The sequence below is a fragment of the Aotus nancymaae genome, unplaced genomic scaffold (assembly GCF_030222135.1).
Source record: "Aotus nancymaae isolate 86718 unplaced genomic scaffold, 86718_ANA_hifiasm-v0.15.2.pri h1tg000029l, whole genome shotgun sequence".
Lineage (NCBI taxonomy): Eukaryota > Metazoa > Chordata > Mammalia > Primates > Aotidae > Aotus > Aotus nancymaae.
In genome coordinates, this window is record NW_026988442.1 from 43,344,900 (window position 1) to 43,365,929 (window position 21,030).

The 21,030-nt window shown below is 37.3% G+C and overlaps 2 protein-coding genes across 7 annotated transcripts in view; one reads left to right on the forward strand and one right to left on the reverse strand.

Moving 5' to 3' along the window:
- Positions 1 to 21,030, forward strand: part of LOC105708894 (putative tripartite motif-containing protein 64B) — a 233,499-nt gene that overhangs the window by 209,074 nt on the left and 3,395 nt on the right. For all 6 annotated transcript variants that reach the window (XM_012440591.3, XM_064382634.1, XM_012440587.3 and 3 more), the window contains 2 exons: positions 19,603 to 19,833; positions 20,609 to 20,631. In XM_012440591.3, coding sequence (XP_012296014.2) covers positions 19,603 to 19,833; positions 20,609 to 20,631 — 254 coding nt within the window. The remainder of the gene's footprint in view (positions 1 to 19,602; positions 19,834 to 20,608; positions 20,632 to 21,030) is intronic.
- Positions 10,693 to 15,817, reverse strand: LOC105708895 (large ribosomal subunit protein bL36m). Its single transcript, XM_012440592.3, has 4 exons — positions 15,792 to 15,817; positions 14,513 to 14,535; positions 11,304 to 11,651; positions 10,693 to 10,781 (listed from the first exon to the last, which is right to left on the reverse strand). The coding sequence occupies exons 1-4, from the start codon at positions 15,815 to 15,817 to the stop codon at positions 10,693 to 10,695; spliced, it is 486 nt and encodes a 161-aa protein (XP_012296015.3).

Sequence of the window (21,030 nt, forward strand, 5' to 3'; positions counted from 1 at the left end):
TAAATCTCCGTCATTAGGCCAAACCTCTCTCAGACCTAGAATGACCCAGTTCACAAGGCTATGATCTGTCATCCTGATTAGGGAAAAGAGTCAGGCTGGTGGGAGTAGGGAAAAGCAAAAAGAAGAAGATAAGCTACAAGTCTGCCTTTCTTCATCATCCAAGACACTTAGCCCTCCTGTCCAAATAATTCACAATCTTCCTGCACCCAACTATCACCAGACTTCTGCAAGTTAGCTCCCTGCTAGCTTGGCCTTATCAATACTGCACAGAGCCCTCTTCAGCACACAGCACAAACACTCTTTTACAAACTTACCAGTAAGCCTCTGTTTATTTGCAATTAGCTGCTGCCGGGTTGACCATTGTCTCCTTGCAATGTATTTTCCTACTTTCTCTAATATATCTGCCTTTTTTTAAATCTACAGTCATCTTGGTAAATTGTTTCACCCCCATGCCACCAGCCCAGATAGTTGTTCACCAGCAATATGATCCCTTTGTGTTTGCCTTGAGTTATGAATGCGTTGCTGCAGGCTGGGTGGGTGGTGATGTTTCTCCTATTTTCTGCTTTATTACTGGCTAAGGAAATGCCATCACCCTCTGTCTTCCACAATCAGACCATCCAAGCAGTCAGGGGTTCCCTAGGTAGTTGTTTAAAGGTCTTTGCAATCTCTAAGTGTTCTGCAGCATGGCTACAATTGAGAATCATAACAGTCATTTAGTTCCTTCGTTCTGCAATTGCATATTCTTTCTGTCTCTCTCTCTCTCTCTCCGTGTGTGTGTGTGTGTGTGTGTATATGCATATATATATGTGTGTATATATATGTGTATATATATATATGTATGTATATATATATGTATGTATATATACATACACACACACACACACATATATATATACATCCTGTGGTTTGTCTCTCTGGAGAACCGTGAACGATTCAAACTGTAATCTTTGCTTTGGCTGTTTGAAGTCCTTTGCCTTACTCTCTCTTACTTAAAAATACTGCTGAATTTAACCGGAAACAGTGAAAAATCTAAGAATTGCAAATATTTTTCAGAGGTCATCTAAGCCATTTCCAGGAATTTTTCATAGTTTAATCTGACTTAAGCCTCAATTAAAATCATGAGTATCACATATTAAGTTATGTCTTATACTTTTATCTTCTCAACAACTGTGTTTTGATTTCTAAGCTAGCGTATTTTGGAGAGCCTTCTTATTTCCTTTAGTATCGTTATTTTTCATCTCATCATTGACTTAGCAATTTAAAATCATGCCTAAAAGCTTAAGATTATGAAAGCACAACATTTATAGTATTCAATAATTACCTCTTTTTACTTAATTCAATGTACCAATATTAATACATGCATTACACACACACACACACATATATATACACATGCCTGTATGTATAGATATGTTTTAATGTGAATTCCATATATTCACAATGCATACAAATGTATTGCAACAAATACTAGATATTTAAAATTCTTAAAAAATGTACATAACAATTATGAGATATACAAAATAACAGCAATTAATAACCTCCTGTCATAACATAAATAGTAATAATATGAATTATAAATAATATCATTAGGTAGGTTTAAGATAATTAGATTTTTTTTGGTCACTGTCATTGATTATTTGTAAAGGAAGAGAGACATAATATTCTCCATATAAGTTGCACTCAACCCAGGGTTCTATGAATGTTTCCCACAGTGATTCTTCCAAAAAAATTTTCTGTTAAGCACTCCTCAAGGTCAAGAGCTCATTCACTGCAGTGCTGACCTTCAGAGGTCACCTGAATGCAGTTAACTCTAAGTGCTGCCCTTCTCCTCTGGAGAATAATGAGCTTTTTAAAATATGAATCTTCTACATCTTTTCATATGAATCTTTGAAGACCACACTCACCTCTTTAGGGGTATTTAGGGTATTAAGAAAGGTGGAGACAGAGATGATTAGGTTTACACAATATCCAGTACATGCCATATCATCACTGATTAAATTAGCATCACACTATCATTGTAATGATAAGTTCAGACCCTAACATCAATCAATTTTTCAAATATCTACTTATTTTCCTCATTATGATATTAATTCTGGTTACTGCCAATAATCTCTTTGAAGTCTTTATCAGATGGAAGGTGTAGGAATTATATCCTTCTTACTGATTCACTGATGATAAGGTCAAGCAGATGCTAAAACAGCAGCCCTGCAAGCAATTCTGTACAACTACACTCTCGATATTGGCTTTATTTTAGCGACAGCATTCCTCTTATTCTCCAACACATGACAATTTCAACATGAATTTATTCTAAATCTCACCCCCGAGTCCCTTTAATTAATTAGGCTTCTCTTAGCAGCAGCAGGAAAGTCAGCTCAATTCAGTCTCCATGTCTGACTTCCATGTGCCACAGAAGGCCCAACCCCAGTCTCAGCTCTGCTCCACTCCAGCACTATCGTTGCAGCAGGGGTTTTCCTGCTTATCTGCCTCTACCCTTTCACAGAAAATAACCCATTAATCCAAACCTTTACATCATGCCTAGGGGCTATTACCACCTTATTTACAGCAATCTATGCCCTAACACAAAATGCACAAAATGATATCAAAACAATTGTTGCATTTTCCACCTCAAGGCAGCTGGGCCTTATAATAGTCCAATTGGCATTAATCAGCCACACCTAGCATCCCTTCACATATGCACCCATGCCTTTTTTAAAGCTATATTAATTTTTATGTTCAGGTTCCATCATCCATAATCTCAATGATGAACAAGACATTCAAAAAATAGGAGGATTACTCAAAACTTTACCATTCGCTTTCTCTTCCCTTATTACTGGTAACCTAGCACTTACAAGTGTGCCTTTCCTCACAGGCTTTTACTCCAAAGACCTTCTTATGAAAATGAGAAATATGTCATATACCGGTGCCTGAGCCCCTTCTCTTACTCTTATAGCCACCTCCTTGACAGCTGTCTACGGTACCCGGAGTATTTTCTTAGCTCCGATAGGACAAACTCACTTCTCAAATCTGACTATCATTAATGAAAGTAACCCCTTCCTAATTAACTCAGTTAAGAACATAACAATCGTCAGTATCTTTGCTGAGTTCCTCATCACCAGTGGTATTCTTCCAGCTTTACTTCCCCCAACAACTGTACCACTTCACCTACCGATCCCAAATCTTGGTTGGCAGCTTGGACTGCTGAAAGAAACCTCAATGATTTACAGACAGAAAATGTTTACAACAGACAAAAATTATCTGAAACAGTGTCTAAGTTTGAACTTTTAGAAAAAGACCCTTATGCAATTGATGTGGGAGTTTTATATATGTAATCTTGCAGGTGGGGAGGCTTTAAATTCTAAAGTCTGTGTCTTTATGTCAATAAATGTATTTACTGTGGTTATAGACACATGTGAAAGTAACTTTATGCTTAATTAAATTTTTGTTGATTTTTTAAAAAATGAGAAATTTTTTTTCTTTGGAAACAAAAAGAACATCAGATGGATGGTGTCTAAACAGGAAGAGAAGGCTTCTACAGCAGGTGAGCACAGTGCTGAGTATCAGCTCAAGTAGGGTGAGAAGGGGTCTGGCCGCATAGGAGGGCTGCTTGGTGCAGAGGGTTGAGGACTAGGAAGAGGAGAGAATCCACCAAAGCTGGCATGAGGAATCTGAGCCTGATTACAGTGAGGAGGGTATCCATGTGGTGTGGGGTGGAGGTCAACCCCACATAAGCCCTAGCAGGGTGACAAGGGGGTTCATTAGAAGCAGGAGTGCTACGGTCTGAATATTTGTGTCTCCCTCAAAATTCATACATTGAAATCCTAACCCCAATGTGATGACATTGAAAGGTGGGGTCTTTGGGAGGTAATCAGGCCATGAATGCAGAGCATTCATGATTGAGATTAGTGCCCTTATAGAAGAGAGGCCCTGGAAAGCTAGCTCTTTTCTTATACCATGTGAGGACACAGCTAAAAGGCACCATTTATTAATGATAAGGCTGGGTCCTGACCAAGTATTGAATTTTTCAGTCTCCAGTACAGTGAGAAGTAAATTTTTGTTGATGAGCTACCCAGTCTATGTTATAGCAGCCCAAACAGATAGATTAAGACAGGAGGCTTCCACCCAAGTAGAGTGAAGCAATACATGCTAAAAAAGGATGCTGTCATTGATAGAAGACTGGTTACACATGCGGAGATTGATCAACTAAGTAAATATATTAAGGATATTGAGAGCTGGTTTCTCATTGTTAGACAAGAGAATTATAATTGTGGAAAGGAATAAAACTAGCTGAAGCCCTTGATACTGTACTGAAATTGGAAGCATCATGATTTTCAATATGTAATGATAGAAGTAGAAATACATATGTGTGTGTGTGTGCGTGTGTGTGTGCATGTAGTATATATCACTATGGAAAGCTATATATCTTTCCTAACTCTGTCCCGTGAGAGGGTCTGAGACCAGCATCACCTCACTAGCTATGAGTACATTTTGTAGCAATGTGTGGTTTCTAAACTATCACTCGCTATTGAAAAAAACCAGGGCTCCTTGGAGAAACAGCTGATTTCAGGGCTTGGGGTAGAGAAATTACCAGGTGAGCCTACAACATCCTGTGCTAAAAATCACAGAAGGGCTCAAAGAATGATGGAACCATATCAAAAAACAGAGGATTCAGCTTAAAGGTATTGCTCCTGACCCAATCAAAGAAAACTGGAGCAGCAAAATAAAAATAGTAGCAAAGTATAGCCCATTACATAAAATAAATAAATGAACAAATGAGAATTTCAAAGGGGAACACATTATTAACATATTTTCAAAGTCCTACTCATAAAACCCTAGCCCTAACTAATATATGAACTGTAATCTTTGTTTTGACAATTGTAAGTCCTTTATTTCACTCTCCTTTATTTCATAACACTGCTGAATTTAAGTGAAATAAATAAAAATCTTAGAATTGCAAATATTCCCCAGAGGTCATAGTAGTCATTTTTAGGAAATTTTCTTAGTTTAATAAGGTTATAACTCAGCTGAGATGGCAGCAACCATCACATATCAAATTATGTCTTATAAATGTATTTGGTCAAAAAATTGTGTTTTGATTTCGAAACTAGTATATTTTTGGGAGTGTTCTCATTTTTTTCAGTTTCACTATTTTGCATCTCTCATCATTACCTTACAAATTTAAAGTCATGTCTGAAGCTGAATGTTATGAAAGCACATCATTTACATCATTAATTAATGTCTTCTCAATTTAATTTAATGATACACTCATTAAGTACATATACACACAACTATGTGTACATATATGTATTAATATGAACTCCATATATTCATTTTGCATATATATCTGTTGGAGCAAACACTAGATATTTAAATTTTTTCAAAACTATATTGAAGAATCGTAGAAAACAGAAAATAACAATTAGTATCCTAATAATTCAAAAAACATGTAGAAAGAATATGAATTACAGATGGTATCATGGTGTAGATTTAAGAAAATGAGATATTTTTAACACTCTAATTTATCATTTTGTAAAGGAAAGAAGATGCACTTTTACCAAGATAAGTTTCACTCAATGCTGGGTTTTTTAATGGTTCCCACAATGATTCTTCCAAAAACCATTCTGATAAGTACTGCTGGAGTTCAGGAGCTAATTCATTGCAGTACAGACTTTCAGAGGTGACCAAAATGCAGTTCCCTCTAAGTACTGTCTTTCTCCTTTGGAGAAAACTGAGCCTGTCTCTTCTTCTTCTTCTTTTTGTTTTTTTGTTGTTGTTGTTGTTGTTGCACTTTGTGTTTTGGGGTATATGTGCAGATCATGCAAAATTGTTGCATAGGTACATATATGGCAAGGTGGTTTGCTGCCTTTGTTCCCCCATCACCTATACCTGGCATTTCTCCCCATGTTATCCCTCCCCACCATTCCCACCATCCTCTGTCCTTCCCCTAGTCCCCACCAACAGAACCCAGTGTATGATGCTCCCCTCTCTGCGTCCACGTGTTCAACACCTGCCTATGAGTGAGAATATGCAAGATTTGATTTTCTGTTCTTGTGTCAGTTTGCTGAAAATGATGGTTTCCAGATTCATCCATGTCCCTAAAAAGAACATGAACTTATCATTTTTTATGGCTGCATAGTATTTCATGGTGTATAGATGCCACATTTTCTTTGTCCAGTCTATTATTGATGGGCATTTGGGTTGGTTCCAGGTCTTTGCTATTGTGAACAGTGCCACAATGAACATATGTGTGCATGTCTTTATAATAGAATGATTTACAATTATTTGGTTACATACCCAGTAATGGGATTGCTGGGTCAAACAGAAGTTCTATTTCTAGGTCCTTGAGAAATCGCCACATTGTCTTCCACAATGGTTGAACTAATTTACACTCCCACTGTCAGTGTAAGAGTGTTCCTATTTCTCCACATCCTCTCCAGCATCTGTTGTCTTCAGATTTTTTAATGATCGCCATTCTGACTGGTGTGATATGGTATCTCAAGGTGGTTATAATTTGCATTTCTATAATGACTATGATGATGAGTATTTTTTTATATGCCTGTTGGCCTCATATATGTCTCCTTTTAAAAAATGTCTGTTCCTATTCTCCCAATTTTGGATGGGTTTGTTTGTTTTTTTTCTTGTAAATCTGTTTTAGTTCTTTGTAGATTCTGGATATTAGCCCTCTTTCAGATGGGTAGATTGCAAGGATGCCCTCTCTCACCACTCCTATTCAACATAATATTGGAAGTACTAGCTAGAACAATCACGCAAGAAAAAGAAATAAAGGTATTCAATTAGGAAAGAGGAAGTCAAATTGTCTCTATTCACTGATGACATGATTGCATATTTAGAAGACCCCATCGTCTCAGCCCAAAATCTCCTGAAACTGATAAGCAACTTCAGCAAAGTCTCAGGATACAAAATCAATATGCAGAAATCACAAGCATTCCTATACACCAATAACAGAAGAAAAGAGAGCCAAATCAAGAACGAACTGCCATTCCCAATTGCTATAAACAGAATGAAATACCTAGGAATACAACTAACAAGGAACGTAAAGGACCTCTTCAAGGAGAACTACAAACCACTGCTCAAGGGATTAAGAGAGGACACAAACAGAAGGAGAAACATTCCATGCTCATGGTTAGGAAGACTCAATATCGGGAAAATGGCCATACGACCCAAAGTAATTTACAGATTCAACGTTATCCTCATCAAGCTACCAATGACATTCTTCACAGAACTGGAGAAAACCATTTTAAGCTTCAAATGGAACCAAAAGAGAGCTTGCATATCCAAGACAACCCTAAACAAAAAGAATAAAGCTGGAGGCATCACGCTGCCTGACTTCAAACTATACTACAAGACTACAGTAATAAAAACAGCATGGTCAAATCTATCAGCCCATGTCTGTCGAGGTTCAAAGACAAAAGGAGAACGCTTAAGATACATGTATAGTTAGGGAGATTAATATATGAATTAAGTGAATGTAAAATGCATTTTTTTTACGTGTTACACATATTTTTCTAACTCAAAATCATTATGCATATTAGTTAGATCTCTTCAAATTTTAATGAAAGGTCTGAAGTCATATCCATTATTATTTTCAAAAAATGTTTATAATAGGTAGATTAAATATCATGATAATCCACAGTTTAAAAACCCATAAATTCGTGTGTATGTAATCCAGTTGATTTTTTTCAAATGATGAGCATTTATGAAATCCTATGCCTTAAAACCTTTTTTAAAATATATTTGAGAATATTGTTTGAAAGTAAAAAATTGGAAGACTGAACATACCATAATAAATGACATTTGTGCCTGAGAACACTACCTCTTTCAGAGATTACATATAAAACAAAACTACACATTTCTAACATTCCTCATGCCAGTTAAGAGACCTGTAAATGAAGCTTCTTACTACTATGCTACTTACAATGTTGAATGTTGTTAGGCTAACAGGATGCACTGGTAATACTACCCTGTGAAGCTCAACTTTCCCGATTTAAATGCTATCTCACTATTCCTGAGCTGTACATTTTTATTAGAATTCTAGCAGTATGTATTTTATATTGTGTCTTAAATAACAAATATAGAAAAATGATTTCACACTGTGTACGCTGATGTATTCTGAAGTCTGTGCTTGATACATAGAAAGGGATCAATTAATGCCAAGTGAATGTTATTAATTAGTTAAAGAACTTTGCATTGTGTAAATACATACAAATATGGTAATATGATAGCAAGCCTAGGTGCAGAGTTAAGAAAAATACCGAGACCAAATGGATTAGGTGGGTGTGAGGGGTAGGCCACAGAGAAAATTAATCCCTGTAATTTACTGGGTCAGAGTTTAAAGCACCCATATGCTAAGCAGATACCTCCCATTCTGACCCATTTCAGCAAAATATTTGAATCTTCCTTGTTTTTCATAATTCTGAGAGTTTAGACAATGCTTTAGAGAAGTAAATGAGCCATCACACTTTTTTATTTTTTCCATTTATTTATTGTGTTTGGTGATTTGAGAATTTCTCTAAGTCACTAGAGTTAGAGCTTCAGAATACTGATCTCAGGATACAAATCTATTTTCCAATTTTCTACCCATAACCCAGTCCCCAAAGATGCCCCCACTGTTAAGTAATAGTAAATTATCTTCAACGTCATTTAAATTCACCAGTTTCTTGTGAAATATTTTTAACTTTAAAAAGTTTACAAGCAGAAAAAGCTATTCTTTAAAACAAAACATGTATAAATCAAGTTCTTAAAAACCAATCCAGGCTGGGCATGGTGGGTCAATCCCAGCACTTTGGGAAGCCGAGGTGGGTGGATCACTTGAGATCAGGAGTTCGAGACAAACCTGACCAACATGGCAAAACCCCATCTTTAATAAAAATACAAAAATTACACTGGCATAGTTGCACAGACCTGTAGTACCAGCTATTCAGGAGACTGTGGCAGGAGAATCACCTGAACCTGGGAGGCAGAGGGTGCTGTGAATCGAGATTGTGCCACTGCAATTCAGACTGGGTAACAGAGGGAGGCTACATTTCAAAAACAAAAAAAAACAAAAGTCTTCTACTCTTTAAAAATCATGGAAAATATACTATTGTAAATAAAAGTAGCAAAGAAAATTATAGTTCATATATTTATATTTTAGGTTTTAATAAAGAGTCATTAAAAGACAATTATAAAGTCACTTTATGTGGACTTAAAAAGGTAACATCAGGCTGTGCACAGTGGCTCAGGCCTGTAATTCCAGCACTTTGGGAGGCTGAGGCAGATGGATTATCTGAGGTCGCAAGTTCGAGACCAGCCTGGCCAACATGGTAAACCCCCTCTCTACTAAAAATACAAAAAGTTGTCAGGCATGGTGGCAGGCACCTGTAATCCCAGCTTCTTGGGAGGCTGAGGCAGGAGAATTGCTTGACCCCGGTGGAGTGGAGGTTGCAGTGAGCCAAGATCCTGCCACTTCTCTCCAGCCTAGGCAAAAGAGTGAGACTCCATTTCAAAGGAAAACCCAAAAAAAAAAAACCGTGTAACATCCTATAATGACATCAGACAACAGATTTGGTTATCTATCATTGGAATGTATTCATAGAAGCATTTTAAAATTTTTAATTGATAAAGCAATTATACAGTTAAATAGAGCCAATCAAAAGTACTGCAGAAACCTAATCTTCTATTAACAGTGTATCCACGCATAGTTTAAATTTTTCAAAAAATAACATAAGTAAAAAGCATGTAGTATTTTAAGAAAAGTTTCTAGACTTTGGAAATTCTACACAAAGAATATGTAACAAAGTTCAGTCTTCCACATTATTAAAAAAAGATAAAACCCTCAGCGTTGGCCATTAGGATGCCAGGATACATCCAGTGAGTTTTGAATTATAAAGCATTCAGCCTGACTCACTTCGAAAATTTTCTTTTAAAATTTTCTTTCTGGGGCCTTTAATACTTGAATCTAACTTATAGTTCTCAAAACTATTGAGTTTAGAGAAAGTAAATTCCAATCTACCTTTAAAAAAAAAACTAAGTAGGCTTAAGACTTGCTTCCTAAAAATGTATGAACATTGACTGTTCAAGCCTGTTACCCCAGCATTTTGAGAGGTGGACACAGGAAAATTACTTTATTCCAGGAGTTTGAGACAAGCCTAGGCAACATTGCAAAACCTTGTCTCTACAAAAAAAAAAAAAAAAAAAAAAAAAATTAAAATTAGTGGAGCATGGTGGCACGCACGTGTAGTCACAGGTACTGGGGAGGCTGAGGTGGGAAGATTGCTACAGTCTGGGAGGTTGACGCTGCAGTTAGACAGGATCCAGTCACTGCACCCCAGCCTGGGTGACAGAGTCAGATCCTGCCTCAAAAATAAATAAATAAATGAAGAATATAGGTTATCTCACTAAAATTTGTAATATTTATTATGTTGAAAATATTTTGAATGTATTGGGTTAAAAGTTTTATTAAAATTAATTTTAATTGTTCCTTTTTTTTTTCAAATAGGAAAATGTTTTTAATTGGAGCGTTTTAGAAATGAGATGATGCAATGTCTTCTATAGGTCCTCATTTGAACTGCAAAGTGATAGGTAACCTTTAGGGCGTTTGCCTCCAGTCACTCTCCTGACTCCTTGATGTGATAAATCCGTAAGATACAACCCCTCACGATGACGAGAACGTGCATGACTCTGGAGGGAAAGGGACTACATCTGTCTCTGCTTGTGCCTCGGGTGGGTTTTACAATAGATGTACCACCGGCCCCGCCTCTTCACCCGGTAACAGTCCTTGCAGCCCTTCTTTTTTTAAAAAATTTTTTAATTTTTCTAATATTTTATAAATTTGCATTTATTTGACTGTTACTAAGATGAATACACTTGTGTGAATTTAACAGCCAGGTTTAGAGAGTGTATGAATTAATTGCTTTTCAAAAGGTGCTTGATCTGCTTTTCTATTAGGATGACTTTCTTTTTGGTTGACTTTTTAAAACATTTTAATGTATTAGGATTAGCATGGTTTTGATTTAAACATAGTTTTTAAAATTCATCACTTTTAAATTTCTATCAGTATTTTCTAACACTTTGTTTGTTTTATTGCATTTTAGGTTTTGGGGTACATGTGAAAAACATGCAAGATTGTTGCATAGGTGCATACGTGGCAGTGTGATTTGCTGCCTTCCTCCCCTTCACCTCTATGTGGCATTTCTCCCCATGCTCTCTCTCCCCAACTCCCCACCCCCCGCTGTCCCCCCCACTCCCCCCCAACAGACCCCAGTGTATAGTGCTCCCCTCCCTGTGTCCATGTGTTCTCATGCAGCGCTTCTTAAGGACACCCTTGGTTTTGAACCCCAGCTTAGGCAGCAGGTGAGGCAGGAGGCCGGGTGAGAGAAATGACCGCACTTCTGCCCCCGGTTCCACAGCCACGGGGGCCACACCTCGAAGGGATCCCAACAGACACGTGGAGAGGGCTGGAGGCTTCAGTGTGTGACGGCTGAGATACAGCAGAGGGTTCACCATTTTCCTTAGCAAACGAGTTGCCGTGTCGTGGCGAATCTGAGAAGACAGCGCCGGTACCCAGCCCCGCGCCCTCCGCCCCCGCCCCCGGCCCCCCGCCCCACTGGGACGCGGACACCGCTGCCACGAAGGAAAACGGCGGCGGGCTCTTCCTGATTTTTTTAAATGTCATTAGAAAAATGCATTCCTTCCCCTCCCCTTTATACTTTCCCTGAAAACACATGCACTAAAGAAAAACAATGAAGAAAATATGTTTAATTAAATAATATTCAAAATACATAACAAAAACACTTTGAAATATATTTAATACAATGCTAACAAAAAAATGTATAACGTTAAATGCATCTGTTATTAGCAAAATAAGGTCCGTCACAAACAGCCAGATAAATAAAAGCAAATTCATGCCAAAAAACTAAAAATAATTTGAAAAAATTGCAGAAAATTGATTAAAAAGCATGCAGGCCGGGCGCGGTGGCTCACGCCTGTAATCCCAGCACTTTGGGAGGCCGAGGCGGGTGGATCACGAGGTCAAGAGATCGAGACCATCCTGGTCAACATGGTGAAACCCCGTCTCTACTAAAAATACAAAAAATTAGCTGGGCATGGTGGCGCGTGCCTGTAATCCCAGCTACTCAGGAGGCTGAGGCAGGAGAATTGCCTGAACCCAGGAGGCGGAGGTTGCGGTGAGCCGAGATCGCGCCATTGCACTCCAGCCTGGGTAACAAGAGCGAAACTCCGTCTCAAAAAAAAAAAAAAAAAAAAAAAAAAAAGCATGCAAAAGATAAATCAACAAATTCGAAAGTAAGTTCTTTAAATAGATAAATTGATAAATTCTCAGTGAAATTCATTTAAAAAATATGGAGGGGGATTTCAAATCAAGAGCAAACAAGCAAACTCGTAGGTCATCTAGACATCAGTCAAGTCAGTAAGAAGATTTTAAGAACAATTTATGCTTATACATTTGACAATTTTGATGAAATGAGAAAATTTCTTGAAAAACAGCTGACTAAAACTGACAGAAGAAAACATGGAAAAGGAAAGATGTGATTTAGACTCTAAAAATTTTCTGTATTATTTAAAAACAAAATTCACAAAGAAAACTCCAGTGATCTCTTTCAGTGAAATTTTCAAAGCATTTTAGAAAGAAATCACACACTTTTACACTTTTAGACAAATTCTTCTAGAGAACAGGGAGAAAGTAATACTTCCCAACTTATAGCTTTGTTTTTCTATCATTTTTTTCTTTCCTTTAAAAATTCTCACTCTGTTACCCAGGTCAAAGTGCTGTGCATGATCATATCTCACTGTAGCCTCAAACACCTAGGCTCAAGTGACCCTCCTGCCTGATCCTCCTGATTAGCTGGACCTACATGTGCTTGCTTCCAGGCCTGGGTAAAAACTTTTTTTTTCGTTTTGTTTTTTAGAGACAGGGGTCACTGCATGTTGTCTGGGGACACCTGGAATTCCTAGAGTCAAGTGACCCTTTTTCCCTAGCTGTCCAAGTAGCTGGAATTACAGACAGGAGTCACCATACTCTATTCAAAACTAATTTTCTGCATGTACTTTGTTAAAGATAATTATACACACAGTTATTGTTTAAATTATTAACTATGACATTGTATCATATTTTAATATAAATACACATGCTATACATCTTCTACATGTCCATACATATATACTTACCTAATTTAAAATTACTCACCGTTGTATAAAATCCAGAAAACTCATTTTATTTTGCATAAATCAGCCATTGAATATAGTCATAAAATAGTGAATTGAAGAGAACTTGTACAAGTAAATTCACCAACTGTTGTATATAAGGTTATGGTATTTAAAATGCAACTCATGCCTATATGCACTTTTATTTATGAGAGAGCTCCACAGATGGGTTATTTCATTTAATATTTTAGAGTTGTACATATTCAGATAAATAACAACTGGAGACTTATTTAGCAATGATATATTTTAAAAGTAGGGTGAGACTTCATTGGCTTCCCATAGTTTCTAGGTAACAAACTCATCCTTTTCATATTCTGAAGCCCATACCTGACTCTGCAGCCTCATCTCCCATCAGACTACCCTCATTGTTGTTACTCTATCTCCAATGGCCTTGAGCTCAACTGTACCAGGCTGCCTCCATCCAGGAAGCTTTTGCATCTGCTACTGTCATTCCACAGAAAGTTTCTCTCCAGCTCTCTTTGCCAAGTTAATGTATTCCAATTCCTCAAATCTCAGTGCTGTCATATCTTCATGAAAGCCTTGTGCAAGCTTGCATTCAGCACCTCCCTCCTGTTACAGACCCTCAAAACATGTACTGCTAATTTATTGAGCTTATAGTTCTAATTGTATATTTACTTGTGTGATTCTTTAATTATGATACATCTCATTCACTAGTCTGATTGTTCTAGCAGGACTGAAATTGTCTGTTACAGTTTAATATAATTTATTTTCAATATATAGCCCATTGTCATTAATGAGGCATTTCAGTTTAGAAATGGAGAAATAAAGCGAATTTTTTAAATTGTGAGGATCTTGTTTGTGAAATAAAACATTACTTCATGAAATAATTGTTTCAGTTTTAATGTCTGTGAACAACTTAGGTCAAGATTCTTGAATCTCACCCCAAAATCCTTTACCTTCTGTTGGGCTATAATCCCCCAGGCATGATTATCTATAATTTATAAATCCAATCAGCCAACTTTACACCCTTTTGTGTAAACTAATCTTCCATTTCCACTTCTTTCTTCAGACAGTAGCCAATCACAAGAAGAGGGAGTGTCCTTAGTTAAGTCTAATCAGTTAAAAAGCAGAGTTGTCCAGAGAAGCCTTCTTCTCCAGAGAAGTCAGACTAAACTTGTGGCTGCTGGGCTTTGGTGAGCTAAGGGTTGCTGCCGACTTGGATATCCACGAATCTTCTAGACTTGAGATCACATATAGCAGATTCTGGTATGTACGACATTTGTAGTAAAGTCTTTCATGCTTGATTTCTCTTATAAAAATACTTTAAACTCACCTGGCAGGGCACTTTCTTCTTGCCTAAGCAAACGAGTAGCTTATCCAGTTATTTGAAATAACAACAGTGTTTAAAATATCTTTAGGCCAGATGTGGTGGCTCATGCTTGTAATCCCAGCACTTTGGGAAGCCGAGGCAGGTGGATCATGAGGTCAGGAGCTCGAGACTAGCCCGTCCAAGATGGTGAAATTCTGTCTTCACTAAAAATATAAAAATTAGCCAGGCAAGGTGGCAGGCATCTGTAATCCCAGCTACTTGGGAGGCTGAGGCAGGAGAATTGCTTAAACCTGGAAGGAGGAGGTTGCATAGAGTCAAGATTTTGCCATTGCACTCCAGCCTGGGTGGCAGAGTGAGACTCCATCTCAAAAAAAAATCTATAATTAGAGCATTTACAATATATCGATTTGTGTTATGTCAAGTTATTTTATTTTTTTCTTGAGATAGGGTCTCACTTTGTCACCTACACTGGACTGTAGAGGCACACTATCATGGCTCATTGCACCCTAAACCTCCTGGGCTCAAGCAATCCTACCGCCACAGCCTCCTAAGTCACTGAGACTACAAGCATGTGCCATCATGCCAACATTACTTTTAAAATAATTTAGTAGAGATGAGGTGTCTCTAAGATGCCCAGGCTGGTCTGGAACTGCTGATTCCAAAGCCTTCCTTATACCTTGGCCTCCTCAATTTTTGGATTAGAGGCATGCAGCACCATGCCTATCCTCCATTTTTTATTCTATTACTTTATGCATTATTTAATATGTTCTGTCTTAGCAGTTATAATTCCACCATGTTAGTGTAATTATGGAATCCATAAAGTGCTTACAATTTTCAATATGTTACATACATGGAATAGTCTTTTTCCACTTCAATTTTATTTTTTAAACTGGCATATGTTAATTGTACATATTTGTAGGATACACAGTGATGTTTCAAAATACATAATGGAGAGTTATCCAAGCCAGATAATATAGCCGTCATCTTAAACATTTATTATTTCTTTGCGCTAAGAACACTCAACATCCTTTTAGGTATTTGGAACTATATGTTATTGTCAACCATTGTCAATCTATAGTACAATAGTACATTAGAGTTCATTTTTCTATGTAGCTGTAATTTTGTTTCCTTTGGCAAATCTCTCCCTATTTTCACCTCTTTTCAGCCACTAATATCCTTGGTTCTTCTTTTTACTTCTATGATATCAATTCTTTATTCTTTTAGTTTCCACATATAAATGAGAACATGTAGCATTTAAGTTTGTGTTCCTGGCTTATTTTACCTGAACATAATGTCCTCCAGTTGCATCCGTGTTGCTGTGAATGATGGCATTTCATTTTTTTATGGCAGATGAGTATTGTATTATGCATATATGCCCCCCTTTCTTTATTAATTCATCTGTTGATAGACATTAGATTCGATTTCATATGTTGGCTACTCTGAATAGTGCTGCAATAAATACGAGGGCACAGATGTCTCTCCAAATATGGATATACTTTCCTCTGGATAAATGCCCAGTACTGGGATTGCAAGATCATGGGGAAGTTCTAATAGTAGTTTTTTGAATAATTTCTATGCTGTTCTCCATAGTGTCTACACTAGTTTACATTTCCACCAACAGTGTAGAGTTCCCTTTTCTATACATTTTTTACAAAATATGTTACTTTTTTTCTTCTTAGTAATAGCTATCCTCACTGAGGTAAGATTATACCTTATTATTGCTTTAGTTTTTATTTCTTTGATGATCAATATAGTTGAGCATTTTTAAGAAGTTTTTTCTGGCAATTTGCATGTCTTCTTTTGCAAAATGTCTGTTCAGATCATTTGCCCATTTTTTAATTGGGTCGTTTGGGTTTTTTCATCTTCTTCATTTGCTGTTGAGTTATTTGACTTCCTTATATATTCAGGATATCAATCTCCCGTCTAGTGAATAGTTGGTAAATATTTTCTCTCACTCTGTCAGTTGTCTCTTCACTACACTGATGTATCCTTTGCTGTGCAGAAACTTTGCAGTTTAATATAATTCCATTAGTTTATTTTTGCTTTTGTGGACCAGGCTTTTGTAATTTTATTCATACAATTTTTTCTCAGCTTAATGCATTGGAGCATTTCCCCTATTCTTTCCTCTAGCTGATTTGTCCTTTCAGGCTTTACATTAAAATGTTCAATCCATTTTGAGTTGATTTTGGCATAGGGTGAGAGGTGAGGGTATAGTTTTATTCTCTGCATGTATATATCCAGTTTTGCCAGCAATGTTGATTAAAAAGATCATCCTTTCCCCAGTAGATATTGTTGCTACCTTTGTCAAAATCAGTTGCCTGTAGATAAGTGTAACAGTTTCTGGGTTCTCTGATCTGTTCCATTGGCCTATGTGTCTATTTTTACACCAGTACCATGCTGCTTTGCTTACTGTAGCTTTGTAGTATACTACACGTCAGTGTAACAGGTAAATGGGTGGGATTAATTGGAAATCCCTTGTCGTAAAGGTCATGTTTGTAGTCCTTTTTACATCTTTAGTGAACAGACTGGATTTGAAAAGTGTTCAAATAGATCCCATCAACTGGTAAAGACTTCCAGGAAGTAGGGACTTTGATCATTATGGGGAAACACCAGTAATAAAGATAAATTGGTGGCCATGCTTCCATTAACTACATCTCCGGATTCTTTAAAGAACAAATCCCATTGTTTTCTCTCTTTTTATGCTTTGTTTTATGTAAAAATTGATTAATTGTTGCTGAGTACTTTCATAGCTTGAGTAGTCACCATTTCAAAATGTGAAGAGACTCTGGTGGTCTGAACTCATTCTGAGCAAAAACATTGTCTTGAATTATAAATATTTTTTCATTGTATTTATGTAAAAGATAAATTTTGTGATCAACACTAGAAGCTTAAGTTCAGCTGTTTATAGTTACAGAAGTTGAATGCTAAAGCCCATAGTGATTAAACTAAATACATTTAGTTTAACCTTAACCAACTTTTAATTGTCTTTAGAAAAGTACATCTGTTACTTGAGTGCCAGAGAGTGAGACTAAGTGTCCTTGTATGAGTTACACTCAAGGGGTCATGGAGGAAAAAAAGGAGAGAGAGAGAAAGAGAGAGAGAAAGAGATTGGTTTGTATGGGTTTTTGGAACAATCAACTAATAGACGTAACTGTGAAGTCACCCTAACTTTTCCCCTCTATCCCAATCTTAAGCTTGCCCAGATAACTTATAATTGAGAACATTGCTTGTTTTAAACTAAAATAATGCTTGTCTCATATTTTCCACTTGTGTCATCGTATAAACCCAACATGCCTACAGTTAGCGTATCTAGGTCTGTACTGGGCTTAAGTTAATGGGTAGATTGAACAGAGCTGAAGCAGACAAGAAGAACCAGCCACAGGCCCTTCCCCCTCCACATGGTCAAAAAATAAATTCCTCACTCAAATTTTTCTGTTTTTAATCTCCAGAAACATGGATTCAGACACATTGCAAGCCATCCAGAGGGAGCTCTGTTGCTCTATCTGCATGAACTACATCACAGACCCGGTCACCATTGACTGTGGGCATAGCTTTTGCAGGCCCTGCCTTTGTCTCTGCTGGGAGGAAGGCCAAGCTCCAATGGGCTGTCCTGAGTGCAGAAAAATCCCTCAGAAGACTGTCTTCAACACCAATATTGTTCTCAAGAAGCTGACTTCCCTTGCAAGGCAGAGCAGACCTCACAACATCAACAGCTCAGAGAAGATCTGTGTGATACATAAAAAGGAAAAGGGGCTTTTCTGCGAGGCAGAGGAAAGACTGCTCTGTCAGCTCTGCTCTGAGTCACCAGAGCATGAGGCTCATGGCCACAGTTTAATTGGATGGGCTGCAGAGGAGTGCAGGGTAAGTGACATCTCCAATGGATTTTGGAATCAACAGGATCCTAAATCACACAGAAAATGAGACCTTATGATAATAAAAGTGGTGAGAATGAAGATGGTAATATTCTGAATTTCCAATATAAATCTCTAGATATAAATGTGTCCTGGGAACACTGCTTGCTTTTGCTGCAAGTTTGACTTCTCCAGAGCCAGGGTATACAAAAGCCAATTTCTCAGGAAATTAATTACATCATGTTATCTGTTGGGTCTCCTCAAACTCTCTACTGTATGTTTCTGTTACCTCTGACATTCCAAATATTAGAGTCAAATTAGGTTAACTTGTAAAAAATCTGACCACTTCACTGGAACTCAAATGTGCTGTTCTCTCAACAACAGCCTTTTCTCATAAAAAGGGAATAACATATCCAGTAATGTCTTCTCTGCTACTAAAAGGTCATGTCTATTTTGCAGGAGAAACTTCTAAAGAAAATGGATTCTTTATGGAGGACCACTCAAGAAATGCAAAACAATCAAAGTCAGGAAATTAGCAAAATCCATTCATTAACGGTAGGGATGGAAATGTTTTATATTTTTAATGTAGATTGCCACAGTTCTGGCTTGGACTTCTTAGCTGAATCTTGTTTGCCAGTTAAAAATAGTGTTCTCATCCCAGAAAAAAAAAATGGTGGTTTCAAATAACATAACAGCAATTATCATTATACAGGCCAACAGGAGCTGGCGTAAAGAATGCTGCTATGTACATGTATATGAAATCATCAGAGCATGATAGATATTCCTGATGGAGCCTTGAGGGTTTGGATAAAATCGCCATGGCACTGAGAATAGGATAGCATTGAGTTGTTTAAAACATTGTATTCACATTGAGGAAAACTCAGTGGTAGAGTGTACGCTTAAATATTTAAAAATATTTAGAAGAATCAGGCAAAGAAATAGGAAAAAATTGTGAAGAATCAGGTGAGAAAGACAATAAATAATGAAGTCAGAACCCTGAAGAAAGACCACAGAAAGGGATCTTGCGTCCTTTTGAGGTATTAATTTATACAGAAAGGGAGACTAGGAGGAACATGAAGAAAGGATGTGCAGAGGAGACCAGCAAATCTTCAAGAACCTTTCCAAGTATGAGACAGAGAGCTTAGAGTTTGCTGCTTGCATATCCTAGGGGAATAACATCTGAAGTGTTGTGTTCTCTTGAGAGTGAGGACATTCAATTCTTTTAACTAAATATCTATGCAGGACTATGTGGCTTTCAGGAAAGGGATAATTAGAAATCAATATCAGAAGATGCACCAATTTCTCCAGGAGGAGGAGCAACTCCATTTGGAGACACTGGACAGAGAGGCAGAAGAGATTGTTCAGCAACTTCAATACAATGTGATAAGTATTACCCAACAAATACAAAAGATGAAAGACACGTACAGAGAGCTGCAGGAGATGTGCCACATGCCTGATGTGAAGCTGCTCCAGGTAGGTGCAGGGTCCATCCTTCAGAGTCAGTAAGCCTTTGTTGGGCAATGCTGCCAGAATATTCATAAGTTACCTGCAAATGCGACTACTCTTTGCTAAGTGACACATCCTCCTTGACTCCCATCATTATGTTTGTCCAGTCACTTATTTTTGGATATTCTGGTAATCTTTGGGGAGATTTTTGCCATTTTGGTAGATCACATAGGACAAAATCCTCTTCAGAATAATCAGGAGTACTAGCCACAGAGAAATGCTATCAAAAATCAACCCAATGCTAGGCCAGGAGAAGGTTAGCTTTGTTAATAAGACTCAATTTACATTCCCTAGTTCATCCTTGCACTCCACTGTTCCACACAACAGTGATTTGCTGAAGACACTGAGACTTTGCCCCTTGCCTAGGCAAGGTTGTAAAAGTTGGTCGTCAGTGTGAATGCACTGTTTCTCTTATGGTTCTCCGATTTCTGTTTTGTCATTGTTCTTGTATGGGGTCAGCCCTCTTTTTGGGATTAAGCCTGGGAGATGAGTGACACTGGGAACCTAGATAGCCATGCAGCACTCCACAGTCTTATTCTCAGCAACTTCATTCCTCATGCCCACTGAGAAAGCCCATCGTGGTGCAGCTGAGGTTCTGTTATTAACATAGCCTTGGATGCTTCCTTGGGGGAGTATTAATAAACCTACCTTGTTAACCCAGAAAAACAACAAAGAGTACTAGGTACTAGGGAAAATTTAGGACAGAATTCTCATAATTAAGTATGTTTGTTTTTCTTTGCAGGACTTGGGAAACACATTGGAATGGTGAGTTACACTAATAAACTTTGATTTCTGAGGGAGTCATTCCCTTATTGATAAAGTCAGCGTATCATTGAAAATCAATGCACCATTGAAAAATGTGGGGATTAGGTTCACTAACCACCTTCCTGCAATTTCACATGGTTGAAAAATCCAGGTGTAACTTCTGACTTTTCCAAAACTAAAATACTAATGAATTCTTATTAACTGGAAGCCTGTCGATACTGTAAGCAGTCAATTAACATATATTATTATATGTTATATGTATTATATGCTGCATTCTTACAGTAAAGTAAGTTGGAGAAAAAAATAGGATTGAGAAAATTATAAGGAAGAGAAAATATATTTATTACTTATTAAGAAGAAGTTGATCACCATAAAGGTCTTCCTCTTCATTGTCTTCAC